Source organism: Polypterus senegalus, chromosome 3 (genome assembly GCF_016835505.1).
Source record: "Polypterus senegalus isolate Bchr_013 chromosome 3, ASM1683550v1, whole genome shotgun sequence".
Lineage (NCBI taxonomy): Eukaryota > Metazoa > Chordata > Cladistia > Polypteriformes > Polypteridae > Polypterus > Polypterus senegalus.
In genome coordinates, this window is record NC_053156.1 from 303,481,587 (window position 1) to 303,496,356 (window position 14,770).

Here is a 14,770-nt window from a genome sequence, read left to right on the forward strand (position 1 = left end):
CTTAGACTAAAGACTCTTGTGTTGCTCCCTTTCATCCATATTAGTGCATTTAACTATTCTTTGGAGGGTTGGAGCCCACCTTGTGTGTTGCTTGGATTTTCAGATGTCTGGAGCGAACTCAAAAGAAGGTAATTGCTTCCCATTAACTTCTTACTCGCCAACCTGGTCAAACTTCTGCTTTACTCATTTAAAGTCTTGTTTAACACTGTCACCAGCTCTGTGCCATCTATGCCCTGTTGTCACCCACTGTCACTCATGCCATTGCATTCTCCTGCACATGATGGGCTCACATTCTGGCTTAAACTGAAGACAAGCGCCTCAAAAGGTTCACAGACCAAGAGTTAATTCAAACGTGTCACCACATGTGGTAGGGCTTCCTGGTTGTGGTTGTGTACCAGAGGAATCCATTTTCCAGTATTTTAGCAGAAGATGCATGAATTTTGCACATTTTGAGTAACGTGAGTTTTATTTGCCAAGGATGATATAATATTGTTTGCTTTTGTCCAGTGTTGGTTCCATTAAAGCATGAACTTTATTAGCGCCATTCTGCATGAAAACATGAGATTAAAATGTTTTACGCCATCACTATAAACCACACAGGGTAAGTAACATTTGTAATGTTTTAAAACAATTGACATCTTGGGGTGTAAAATTCCGTTAAGGTCAGCACCCAATGTACAGAATCTTTCTTTGACAATGTCGCAGCCATGTTTTGAGTCCATCCTTATAGATATGGGGCAGAGTGGTGGCTCTGAGGCTAGGCATCTGCACTGGCAATCAGAAGGTTGCTGGTTCGAGTCCCATAAACGCCCAGATTGACTCTACTTCGTTGGGCCCTTAACCTGCATTTGCTCTGTCACGGGTTTGATGTTAATCTGCATGTAGGCCCTCCAACCTGCAGGGAGAACTTAGGGGTTGGTATCAGAATTGGCACTCTAGCTGCCAAAAAAAAAACTCACCCTGGTTCCATTCCACCTGAACTTGTGTGGTCCTGAGGTGTCACCCATTGCATGGCTGCTCTCGGGTCCTACTCTGGGATCCTGAGTTGGTTTGTCATGTGGTGGATGTGGCAGTGCGCTGTATCAGCGCCTTCTCCTAACCTCTCTCTTATAGATATGCCATGATGAATTCTACTTAAAATGCCTTTGAGCTCACCCCTTTAAAATCTTTCATGGACCTTACCTTAAACATCATCTTCCTAGATCCTCTTTAATGTCTGTTATCTATACATTAGTCTTTACTCACCTATGAAGTTATTCTTTAATGGACCATTGCATTACCTTCACCCTTTAAAGTGTCTGTCATAGGCCATATTTAAACCTTTCTTGAAGAACATTTCTTACTTTAGATTATTTAATCTCATTCTTGCTTTAAGGTCACCCCTCAGATATTGGTGGACAGGAATTACCCAGCCATGCTTTGAGGTCCTTTGCCAATGAATCATTTACACCTGTCCATTGTAATGAGTATGCCCACCAAAGTATTTTTGATAAGCAATGACTTATTCCTTACCTCATGTTTAGGTCACACCAGGCCTGGATGTTGATTTATAGATAAAAAAGGTTGGGGGTGTAACTCCATATTGATACCTTGATAGTTTTGGAATGGCATGTCAAGCAAGCTCATATTGGGGTGATGGTCAGATGATCACAGGTTTTTGGCTATAAAATTTATCTGGACCCATTCCTGAAATTGAAAATGTCATATTTGACAGATCTGGTCACACACACCAGCTCCTTTTTGCTAAACGAGGGTCTTGTTTAATTCTGGTATCTGCTCCATGGATTCCATGTTTTGGTTTCACCCGCCAATGCATTTACTTGCTCCTCATGAGCTGACAGACCAGCTTGAATTTCTGTGTCTTCTGGACCTCTTAAGGAGTGCAAAGAACTTTCCAGTTACTTTTTACTTGGCCAAATTGATTACAAGCCTTTTTTATATTTTGCTATTTAAGGGTCTGTTGTTGACTCCATGGACTGCTCACCCTGGTGTCACCACTATTGCTCACACCATTGTAATCACCTGCTCTAACTGGGCTCACGGTCTAACTTGTGTGTTCCATTTTGTGTGCCTTTCAGATGTCTGGAGCTGCTCCTGAAACAGAGATCTCAAATGGAGCCTGAAGCCTTCCTCATGTACGACAGTGAGCTTTGCACATCGGAGGAGAGAATCGCAGCCGGGTTGTGGCATGCTGCTGTAGAGGGAGACACGTGTGTTCAAGGTAAAGAATGGAAGGCTCTGCAGATGATGTCCTCAGTTGTCATCTGCTTGAACAGTTTGTCATATCTCAGAGTCCAAGTTCATGTCCATCACCAGAAGGGCTGATGCTGCTATGCTTGAGTCTCTTCACCCAGAGCATCTCAGTCATCCCATCACTACACCACATCACTGCCTGCTTTCCCTCACAGCCTCAATATTCATTTTCTTGGCACTTTCACAGCAGGAAGAGCTCCGTACAAAATAAAGTGGGATGAGTGATTCTGGTTTTGTGCACCTATGAAGTTCTGCCTGACCTTCTAACTTTGCTCATTGTGCTTATTGGAATGGCTTTCTTTTATAAGGGGCGCTACCATTTGGTTTGCTTCATCCAGCGTTTTCTTTTATTGTTAAGAAAACAAAATGTTTGAAGTGAATAGAATTCACATGATGAGTCTAAAGTAGCATGGCCAGCACTGAACTGAGAATCTTCTATATGGACAACAGCAGTCAGTTTAGTCTGTGGGTCTTGTTGGGTTAGCTGCTGGGAAAATGGCCCCCTGTCTCTCATTCAGCTTCATAAATGGACACCCATTCAAAGTTGGAATAAATTTATTAGAGGAACCCACAGGAATGCTGGTGTGGTGCGTATAGCAGGGGTTCCTTTTAAACATTTTTATTATGAGGGATAAAATGAAATAAATAACAGTGCCATTCTATTTCTATACTTTGGAATCCCAGACATGTTGAAAAGGATATAAGGCCCCTCTTAGGACCTACAAAACCACACTGGGCCTTCCCTAATGTACTCAGAACAGACCTGACCCCAAGGTGCTTTACCTGAAAATTGAATATGTTCTATTGTCAACATTAATCCTTATATATAATTTGATACTATCCGTATGTATGGTGTTCGCGTCAATACCTCGACTCAATACAAGTTAGAAGCATGCAATGGGACTCTGCCTCTGTAGTTAGACCATAACGTGGCAAACGCAAGCGCAGTATTGCATGATTGGCTAAGAGTGTTCGAATGATTCAGTGACGCCGCTGGACGGCTGAGTATAGTAAGTCAGTGTTGGTTCGAGCAGATAACGGTAAGTTTGGTTGGTTTTTGGAACGTTGGTTTGGTGGGGCGTACTTTCCAGGACTAACATCGTCGACTGATTTAAACCCTTCGACAGCTCTGGAACCATAAGTAATTTAGAACGTGTAGCCATTTGCTTGATACGTCGAAATCTATCTTTGGGCAGTTCGGTTTTGGCATCCGTCCTTCTGACATCTGTTGGTAAACTGAGTAATGATGGCTGGGTATTAACAACGGTCATTGTTTAAATTTTAGCCAATCTCAGATCTAAAATGACCACGCCAACATAATTATTACTCCGACTCTGATTTGAGTCGTAAAATACGGTTTGTTTTGAAAATTTGTTTGCCAGAAAAAATCAAATGAGGTGCGCCGAAGAGCTGAGTTCACGTCTCGCAGCCCCGTTTAAAAGGAAGCTCTTCATTACATCGGCCGAAAAAGACTATTTGAAGCTCAAATCAGTGCCATGATAACAAAATCATTTCAAGGACTTAACAAAACAAATAACTCTTTTCAGAGAAGGCATGGATTTCACAAACATAGAATTTGCAGCCTGATTCGATCGGGCTCCCAGTCGTTAGTATATAAATATTTCAATTAGAAATCCCTTTTTTCTGATAAGAGTGAAGTTTTATTTTGCACTTTAGTGGTTACATTTTGCTTAACAACACCCTGCTGGTTTTGTATTTACTATACTTTGATTTATTAGAAATTATCATAGTATTAATTAACGAGAGTAATCCAAGTAAATGTGGTATATTTTTGTTTTTATTGTTTTAACCTGTGGAAAGCACCTTGAGTTGTATGTAAGCGTATGAGTTGGTTGGTGTGTGGTGTTATGGGTCCACAGCTCGTGGAGAAAAGGCCATTGATTTTAAATAAATAATCACCGCACCAGGCGGCCGTGAGGCGTTGTTGTAGCGAGCAGCGGGGCAGTCGTCGATGTGGGCGTTTCTCACCGTGTGCACAGGTGAGGAACTGCCCACATTCGTGATTGCTCCCGTGGCTAATGCTACAGCTGTGATGGCCCCTCACGTTTTAAAAGAAGCGCGAGTTGGTTTTATGGGGAGAAAGAAACGTTCAGAGAAAAGGAGGAAACGATCGGAGAGAAAAAGGAAAGGAGAGGACGGAGGTTATTGGGAGTAGTAGAGGAAGCAGGTCGGTGAGAGAGAGCCGCGAAGAAGCGGCGGACGAGGCGGCGAATGGCGCTTCATGGGACAGCTGCATGAAAGCTGGGTGTTAGGCCGACACCCACGTGTTGGTGTTGATGTCGCTCCCGCTGAGCGATCAGGTAGCGGGAGTGACCAGAGAAGGCGACTGGCTGCGGAGAGGCCATGGAAAGGCAGCGGAAGTCGGGAGACTTGGTGATGGGAATCCCCAACGTGGCGACCTGGCGTTGTGGGAAACCAAGTTCTCCGGGACTGGGATGAGTGCCATACCGAAGCCAGGGATCGGGAGGTCTCCAGTCTCGCGTGTGTTGTAGGAGGGCAGCTGCAGAGAGCGTCTTGCCTGCTGCTAAGCCCAAACGGGATAAGCAGGTGAGACGCTAACAGAAAACGCTAATAAACGATGCACCGGATTTGTTGTTGGTTTTTAAAGACAGCTTCCTAAAGAAGATTTTAACCTCTCGTTTTTAAGGAGTTTTTTCTATATATTGGTTTTACTCCCACGTTCTTTTATGGGTTATTTATTTAATGAACTATGAAGATCTGCACTATTTATGAACACTGTTTTTGTTTTGTTGACTGATTTTAAATAAAAACACTTTGGCACTTTTTACCTTCCCCTTGCTCAGATGCTTAATTTGCCTCCATTGACTAGCTCACTCGGCAACATTATCGACGGTGTTGGGTTCAAGGGTTCCCAAACATCAAAGGGAGTGTGGAGCCAGAACCCACATCGTCACATGGTGGTATATAAATTGTTTTGTTTTTTGTGTTTGTACAAGCCAACAATGGGGATTAGAATTCCACTTCACAGCATGTCTCACCCTTTTGATATTTTCTGGTGTTGTTGCAGTTCTTATTAGTCCAACAAACACGTCCTTCAGACTACCAGTTAATTTAAAGTTTATTGAATCACTTTATGATAGAGTTTCAAGGAGGAATTCATTCTTGCCAAGGTACGTTAAATTTAATACGAAATCTTATTTGCACATCTGTTACTGACTTAAAATCAATGCATGTGGTAATGGTGAGCACACAGTAAGGTCCTTGTGCCACACCCATTACTTTAATTTCCAACTGGTGTCACAGTCCCTTCGCTCCACAAGCTCATCAGTCTTTCCTTCTTCACTCCCCATTTGTTATTCTTGTGTTTGGCAGTCTTCTCAGTTTCAGTGGTTGTGAGAGGAGTTTTATGGTTTCTGTAGCACAGAAGCACAAGCTCTCTGTAATACATCAACAGTGTTGTTTATAGGCTGCGTCCCAGATTGCATACTACCCCAGTAAATGTTATTCTAAATAGAAGGCAGTGTGCCACTTGTTACTGAATTCCAGCTTGAATGAACTCCTCTTATTTTATTACACATTCGGAAGGATGACACACTACAAACATTTCTGCAGCCTAATTTGGGTCATGACTCGTAGTTTTAACAACCACTGGTGTATGGGGCCATGGGGGACCAACCTCCACTCGTTCTCTACTGCCAACGTCTGTTCTGTTTACTAAGAACTAATTGCCAAATTATTCCCTGAAAAACCCCTGTGCGCCTGGCTTAAACAATCTGAGGCAGCACTTAATGATGCTTTGCAAGGCCAGCGTGACATCCCAGAGCCCTAGCAGTCATGTTGGATGGGAAATGTTAGGACTCAATCTGCACTACCTGCCCAGTTTGCATTGTGAATGTGCAGAATTTACATGCACTTATGCCATTAGCATGCTCCACCTCACACATTACAATGCTGCCTGCTCTGATTTCACGTAGACGTGAATAATTAACAGTCCATACACTGGTGTAATGTCACTACTTGATTGGTACTCCAGCTGAACTTGAAGAAACACACGGCATTTTAATTTGAGTGATATGTTAGTTTTAGACCATAATGAGTGACCTGAACAGACAATCCTAATTTCAGGTAATACATACCATGTAATGTTTATTGGGTTACAAAATGTCCAAGTTTTAACAGGCTGACCATTTCATAAAGGAATATTCTACCATAAACACAACTCCACCAAGCTGTATAGCGTTATATGCATGAAAATCCAAGGGGAGCCCATACTTGATCTCTTGACTGATAAGTTGTGTCCCATTTTGAGACACTGAAAATCTGGTTATCCTAATAATGAAAATATTATACCAATACTTTATTGTTCTGCATAGATTAATCGTAAGTTGTTTCTTCATTAATGGATGAAGCATGTTAAGCTCCTCACTATTTAACGCAGAAGAGGAAGTGACTTCCATGCATTTTGTCAAGTTTATCAGAATTTTAGAATATTTCTGTGTTTTCACTGAACTTTAATTCAGAAAGGTTTGCTCATCAGTACTAAGTGATGGATGCAGAAGATAAAATGTAATCAAGTGAACAAACTACATTTTTAAACCAGAGAGCCGTTCTGTCATTCATCCAACACTAAACCAGTGGCTCTCAACTTGTGGGGAGGGCCCCCCTACGGGGGCACAAAGTAACAAAATGGGGGGTGTGAAGATGTGAAAAAAAGAAAACAAAAATCAAAAATATGAAAAATACATCTATTGAAACCAAAACAAATGAACTTAAACTACATTCTATCAATCCAGCTATTATCCAACCCGCTATATCCTAATAAAGTATGCATCTATGATATATCATTAATTAAAAAAGAACAAATTGGTATTAGTGGGCTCCTTTCAAAAAAGGTGCGATTTAAAACTGTTATGAAAACTCGGGTTGCAAATACTTGAAGGTTGAGAAGCGCTACTCTAAACAGTAAGCTTACTTGTAGTTAAAGAGTCTTAAACATAAGATATCAATACAAACCAAATTCACACAACAAAATCAAAAGTTTTTCTCCGTAATCTCAGATACACAGGAAGTGCACAGTGGTGATGTTAATGTTTTTAAAAAATTCAAAATGGAAAAAAAATAGGAACACAAGAGCAAAACATCCCACATTTTAACACTGCCATCATAATCTAATACATTAGTGTTTCTGACCACTCTTGTCATTGTTTGTTAAGGATGGTCCAGAAAATTTAAACAAAGCCAGAATACAAACCATGGGTATAAATTGAAAAACAAGCCTGTTAGTTGTCAAATCACAATGGAACAAAATTTGAAGTCTATATTCAGAGTTGCCAGAAAAGGTTTTTAGAAAAATAGTGCAAAATATTTACTAAGCATCCACAAACATGGACAGTGAGGTCTACGTGGCATCAACGACTAAAACAATACACTAGTGACATCACTCGACGTGACTCTTGATGGCACACACCTCTCTCTTGAATCTTAACAGGATCAGAAAAGGTCGACATGCTTGACAAACTAAGAAAAGGGGCCTTAAATCTAGAATCTGTGATGTTTTAAACCTAAAACCTTGCTAACCATCCATTATCCAACCTGTTAAATTCTAACACAGGGTCATGGGGGTCTGTTGGTGCCAATCCCAGCCAACAAAGGGCACAAGGCAGGAATAAATCCCAGGCAGTGTGCCAGCCCACCACAGGGCACACACACACACACTCCAAGCACACACTAGGATCGCCAATGCACCTAACCTCAATGTCTTTGGACTGTGGGAGGAAACTGGAGCACCTGGAGGAAACTCACACAGACACGGAGAGAACATGCACACCCCACGCAGGGAGGACCCGGGAAGTGAACCCAGACGGGTCTCCTTACTGCGAGGCAGCAGCCTACCCACTGTGCCACTGTGTCACCCCTAAAAAACAATGATGAGGAAAATACATCAAGCTCAGGTAAAATTATAAATAGGACAGAATCAGAACAAGCTGACCAACTATTTCAAATCCTCTCTGGCCACTCACCTTCACTTGTGCCAACTTGACTTCAAAGCTAAGCTTGCTATGTGAAACCACTTATGATGTTCTTTTTTTATGATATCTATAAAACACAACAAAGATACAGTATTGTTGCTTAAAATCTCATAAATCAATCATCATCAAATAGTAATAGATTTTTTCAGAATTAAAGCATACAAAGAAAGAAGGCAAAAAAATGTAATTCAATATTTGATGATAATGCACATTATTCACCAAAAGTGTGTCAAGAAAACGCTACAGGCTCTTTTTTATATCAACAGCAATATACCAGTATGGCACCTCACTGGGACATTTCTTTCTTTTTAAAAGTGTCTTCATTTTTAAGTCATTCTGGTGTGTGTGTTCAGACCACAGTGTGTGCAAAAATATTTATGTATATATTTATTTTAAGAGCTTCTATAAAAAGCCAAATTTACCAATGGGAACAAAATAGATAGATTTGTATCTATCATATAGTGCCTTTCACTCTATCGATCGATCGTGCCTTTCACTCTGTCTGTCTGTCTGCATGTATCATTGTCTTCTCAGGATTTGTTTCAGCTCTTTTTGGTATAATGTGCTTCTTTTCAGAGTTCAGACAAAACCCGCCACCTTTCAGATGGAATGAACAAAGTGCTTTGTCTCTTGGGGCAGGACCTCAGGTGGGTCAAGGACTATACCTCTGTCAGTTCATCTTGGATTTGGGAGCTTCTCTTCTTGTCATGAAATTCAGTTTTGATCATTATTGCATAACGTCTTATTTTAAAAAGTCTTTATCATTTTAGTGGAAACGCCCTTTTTTTCTCTTTTTTTTGTTATATGGCACCCACCAATTTGTGACAGTCGTTGTATGGCCATTGCCATATTGTGTATGGTTGCTATGCTTGTTGTCAGATTTCTTGCACTTCAAAAAGTAATTTGTGCTCTTGTACCTTTGATTTTGAGCCCTCTGAGCTCAGGGACCTCTAAATGAATGCTCTTTGGGACGCCAGAATCTATGTGAAAAAATGTTTTCAGTTTGTCAGTATGTGTTATTGAGCCCAGATTGATGAGCAAAAATGGTGAATTTATCCATTTAAAATTAAATACTACAACACAGTTAATTGTGCAAATAAGTGAAGAGGTCTAAATACTCAATCCACTGTGTGTGTGTGTGTGTGTATACACCAGTAGAAGCATCATGTGAAATTCATAAAATGCATTGCTGTTTTTACTTCAAGAGAAGGTCCATACAGTGTCACTCTGGCCTCATAAAGAAGATTTTAAATAAAAACAATACATAAAGCAATAGAAAGTCTGTGCCAATCCCATTGGAGCTCATTGACTGTCACAGAGAGTGAAGTCACCGATGGTCTGACTGCTAGAGTCTCATACACGGGTCATGGAAGGCCAGTGTGCCCTCTTTATACAGGAGCTGTCAAAGGAATTTGTTATTTATTTGCAAATAGCTCTCGTTTTGCATCATCAATGATGCCAAATTACAAGGATGGCTAATGGAGTGAGGTGAGTTCTTACTGTGTCATTTTATTTATTTCTTGTCAGGTTTTCCTTTATTACGTTAATCATGTTATGACAGTTATGCAGCATTTGTTGTTGGATTCTTATCAGCAATGGTAATGTCTGTGAAATGTCATTGATTGCAATGAAAACCTACTACATGTATTATGAAACGCAATCCAGTAGAAGGCTCTTTGCATTTGTCAAGCTGAATACACCCAACAGAGTGTATATATTGTGGCGAGAGTTGGGGGCCGTACCCAGCTAGGACACCCAGAAGGACCATAAGAGGGGTTACGCCTCCTCCAGACCACGAGTGGGCAACTGCACTGGTGGCTATGGGGACCACGGGAAAGGAGCATGGAAGCGCAACCCAATAGGGGCCCGTGGTCACCGCCAGGGGGCGCCTGAATGCCTGAGGAACCCTGGTCCTCGGCACTTCTGCCACATCTGGAAGTGCTGGGGGGAAGAAGACCAGGGACACCCGGACTGCTTCCGGGTGCATAGCCAGTACTTCCGCCACACCAGGGAGTGCAGGCAGAAGGTCATCGAGAGGCACCTGGAGCACGTCCGGGTAGATTTAAAAGGGGCCGCCTCCCTCCATTTGATGGCTGAAGTCGGGAGGAAGAAAGACAAAGCTCGGGAGGAGTGGAGTGGAGTGGAGTGGAGGTGGACCTGAAGAGAGGCATTGTTGAGAGGCCTGGACTTTGGGGGAGTATTGGGTTGTGTGCTGTGTCACTTGTGTAAATAAACAGGTGTTGGGTGCGGTAAACATGTCTACCTGTCTGTGTCTGGGCCATATCCCACAATATATTTAATAAATCCTCTTTGTTCAAGGCGAGCCCAATGAAGGCCTGTTTATGCCACCTTAGCTTTTGCCAACACTCATGCTTTTCTCCTCTTTCCTACTCGTATTTCTAGGAGGCTGAGCAGAAACACACCGATGGCATGGGGCTCGTGCCATTTAATGGAATGGAATTTGGTAAAATGGAGATGGCAGAAGAGTTCTCCTCTTCTAGTAAATTTTGGATGGATGATACTGAAGATTTGCAGAGGTACCTCTTGTGTGTTAATCTGTAGCTGAAGTGATCTGCCAATTCCTGAAGGTACCGCTGTCCCTGTGCCAGTCACGATGAGTGGCAGAGAAGTTTTTCTAAAAGGCTTTTAGGTGTGAATGCAGAAGGGAAAGGTGTGAGCTCTGATTTACTCTTCTTCTTTATTCTCTTTCTCTAACTTCAGACGTGGAATTGAAAGTCCTGGTCTGGTGGCAAGTGCTCAACGGCAGGACCTCCAATGTAGACATTTTCAGAATGGCATCCAGGAGGTGAGAATCTGTTTTCTGGTTGTATGCGAGTATACGTGTGGACAGTCAAGTGATAAAACTTCACTTTGGCGTCCTTTACTTGTGCAAGGCCTCACTCTCACTGCTGCCTCTGTCACCCTCTTTTTCTAGTGATGGCTTCATTTATTTTTTCTCTGCCCTGTCAGCCCTTGCATTCTGTCTTGACTACTTTTCAGGGCTTAGGTGTCTTTTACATAAATCGTCTACATACTACTAATAGTCTTTTGACTCTTGGTCAATTTTCAGTCAAGAAACATTTATCAGCAAATTTTCCTGTTCTGCCAACTATGCCCTTAACAAATTTTAACCAGCTAGTGTCACCAGTTTGACCAACAAATGTAGGAAATATTGGGCAAACTTTCTCATATATTTAAATTAATACTTTTGAAAAGTTGTGCTATACAGATGTGATTGAAAACTCTGACAGAAACCTATTTATGCTTAGTAAGACACTTCCCAATTTTTCAAACTTTAAAAATGGAGATTGTCACAATACTCAGTCATTGTTGCATTTGCCAACCTATTCACAAGAAGCCTTATTTAAGAAAATGAGTCTTATCTCTCTATTATATAAAAATAATCTTCGGTCAAGACGTGACCTTCTTGGAGACACTTTAACTCCCGTGAGACAAAAGGACAGCTGCTGTACAGGTTTTTTAACGTTTGAAGTGCTGCGTGACATGCAGATCGTGCAGCACATCAGCAGCTGATCGAGCACAGAGTAGGTAAAAAAAAAAAAAGTATTTGTTTCCCATTGTATGACCGTTTTAAAAGGGGGTTTCAGAGGAGCGACTGCATCTCCTTAGTGTGCGTTCAGCCCCCCTCTTCACAACATGAGTGGCAGAGACACGAAGTGGCTGGCACATTGTGCACCCCGGTAATGCAAGCGAAATGAGCAGGGGGCAGAGCCCCCTAGTTCTTTAAAAAGGAGGAGTAAAGCCATATGTGGATTCTCGACAGATAGTAAGTTATTCAGAGAGTAAAGACAGAAGAAAAAACAAAGTCAGTAAAATTAAAACACAGGCCCAAACCAGCAGACTACTAATAGAACATCAGAATATAAGGGCAAGATTGAAAATCATAGTCAAAGAAACTCTTAAGATCAAAACCAAAAATAAACAGGGAGAGTCACAAACTGAAGTAGAATGCTATCCAAATCATAAAACGTTGAACAGTCTAGGTGAACTTTTAAATAGTCGTGTTAGTGATGTCATTATCTCTCCATCCAGATGCATCCTGGGATACAAACATCAAGAAAACAACCAATGTGAAGCCCACAACATTGTGGTGTTTAAAAAAAAAAAAAAACAAATTGGCGTTGACAAAGACATGAAATAAAAGTGAACTTTTAAATGGAGGCTCCGATCTTAAAATAAATAAAAAAAAAATTCCATAAATGATACCAAGAACATTTTTATACCCTGTGGAAAACTTGAGGAAAAATTTATAAGAAAATCTCCAATTACAATAATATGGAGAATGCCTACTGTGCATGAAGAAATGTGATGCTGATTAAGGCAAACCTCAAAGTAAACAAACCTGGTCTGTAGTCCAATAATCAAAATTCTAAAATAAGCCAAAGTCCATAAACAATTTCTGTCCATGAGTAAGGTTGCTGAATAGTAAATAATAAGGATTGAAATATTTTAACATAAACTGTATAAATATATAATACCCCAAGGGCGTATACAGCCACCCTAACCCCAACACAGGCAGGCAGGACACAAGTGCAAGCACACACACACTTTAATTTTTCTTTGTTTCCCGTTGGAAACGCCTTTGTCCATTTCCCACCAGTACAGCACAGTCCCAAGCACAGGTCAGCAAATAACCTTCTCTTCTCCCTTTTTTCCCTCAACTCCACTCCTCCTGGCGAGCTTCATTTTCTCCCACCCAACTCTGGCTCCCAAAGTAATGGCTGCTGGCTCCTTTTATAAGGCACCTGGAAGTGCTTTAGGTGCTCATTGACCTACTTCTGACAGCATCAAAGGGCTCAACAGTTCTCCAGGTACCCCCTGGTGGTGGCCACGGGCCTCAACAGGGTTGAGCTTCCATACTCCAAATCCCCTGTAGCCCTGGAATTAGCCTAGCTGCTCTTCTCTTGACATTTTCTTGTGCTGCTATGTCCTTTTAGTAGCCTGGAGACCCAAACTGCACACAGGACTCCAGATGAGGCCTCACCAGTGTGTTATAAAGCTAAGCAGAACCTCCTTTGACTTGAACTCCACACATCAAGGCGCTATATAACCTGACATTCTGTTAGCCTTCTTAATGGCTTCTGAACACTGTCTGGCAGTCGATAGCTTAGAGTCCACTGTGACTCCTAAATCCTTCTCATAAGGTGGACTCTCAATTTTCAGACCCCCCATTGTGTATTCAGACCTTACTTTTTCACTTCCTATTTGTAATACTTTACATTTACTGACATTAAGTTTCATCTGCCACAAATCTGCCCAAGCCTGTCTGCTGTCCAAGTCCTTCTGTGATGATATAACAGATTCCAAATTATCTGGCAATTCACCTATCTTGGCATCATCAGCAAACTTAACCAGCTTGTTACTAATACTCCTATCTAAATCATTTATCGCTTATATATATTTCTCTTCTGATTTGTCCTGCTTCCTCTTCAAACCCAGACACGTCACATCACCGCCCTATCTAGCCTGACCGCATGACCTTTCACTTCAGCGGTGACATGACACCAAAGGGGTCGTGAGAGAAGAGCGGGGAACGTGGTAGTCCAAAGGAGGAATGGGAATCGAGAAAAGCGGCGTGGGGGTGTATGGGAGGCTGCAGCCAGCGTGGGGAAGGGTTTGGAAGAGGAGGAATAGGAATCGAGAAATGCCATGTGGGCTGTGTGTGGGGGGGATCGGGTTTGAAGAGGAAGCAGGACAAACCAAAAGAGAAATAGAGAGTAGCCATGTGCGCCCAACTACGTTGCGCGTGTTAAAAGTTGTCTGTGAAGGGCTCCCTGTTTAAATGCGGCTGCCAGTCGTGAACTGGGCTTTTCGTCGCACAGCATTATGATTTTTTATAAGGGAAAAAAAATTACAAAAGAAAACCCTTGGACATTGATTCGATAGGAACGGCCTACTCAGAATCACTGTCCGAATAGTAATTATGTGGTGATGTAGGAGCATTTCTGCTTCTGTCCGTTCAGTCCATCTCATTTTCATGACGCTGCCGTTTCCTCACACGAACTCTTCTCAACCTTTCTCCAATCTCGCAGGTTGCTTTGTGGCAATCCAAAGAGTAAGGCAATATACACGGAGCAAAGGTTATAAAAGGGGGTACACATAGGTATCCAGGCTCTTGAAAGCATAAATAGGGATCACTCTTCACTGACCTGTGATCAAGCCATGGTACAACTGTGAGACGCGCAGCACTCGGCGGCTACAACGTAACAATAATAATTTCCGGAACGTGCTGTTGCGTTGTCATTCATTTTACCCACTGTCTTTCTTTCATTCATATTTTACGTAGGCACGTACCTTTTATCTTCGGCAATCTCATTCTCTAACCAGGCCTCAGGAGCTAACCAGCGTAACACTGTCCACCACCCCTTTCGTTATTCCGGCACATTGTTGATATCCGTGAGTAACAACAACGTACTAAACTGGAAGGTGGTCTACGCATGCGTGGAATTCGCGGACAAACAAAGATCAAGATCTAAATGAAGATC

At 41.9% G+C, this 14,770-nt stretch overlaps 1 protein-coding gene across 2 annotated transcripts in view; it reads left to right on the forward strand.

Moving 5' to 3' along the window:
* LOC120526382 (putative ankyrin repeat domain-containing protein 20A2) overlaps positions 1-14,770 on the forward strand; it is a 49,380-nt gene that overhangs the window by 18,942 nt on the left and 15,668 nt on the right. For both annotated transcript variants that reach the window (XM_039749520.1, XM_039749521.1), the window contains exons 6-9: positions 2,079-2,221; positions 8,841-8,911; positions 10,668-10,801; positions 10,986-11,070. In XM_039749520.1, the coding sequence (XP_039605454.1) occupies positions 2,079-2,221; positions 8,841-8,911; positions 10,668-10,801; positions 10,986-11,070 (433 nt within the window). The remainder of the gene's footprint in view (positions 1-2,078; positions 2,222-8,840; positions 8,912-10,667; positions 10,802-10,985; positions 11,071-14,770) is intronic.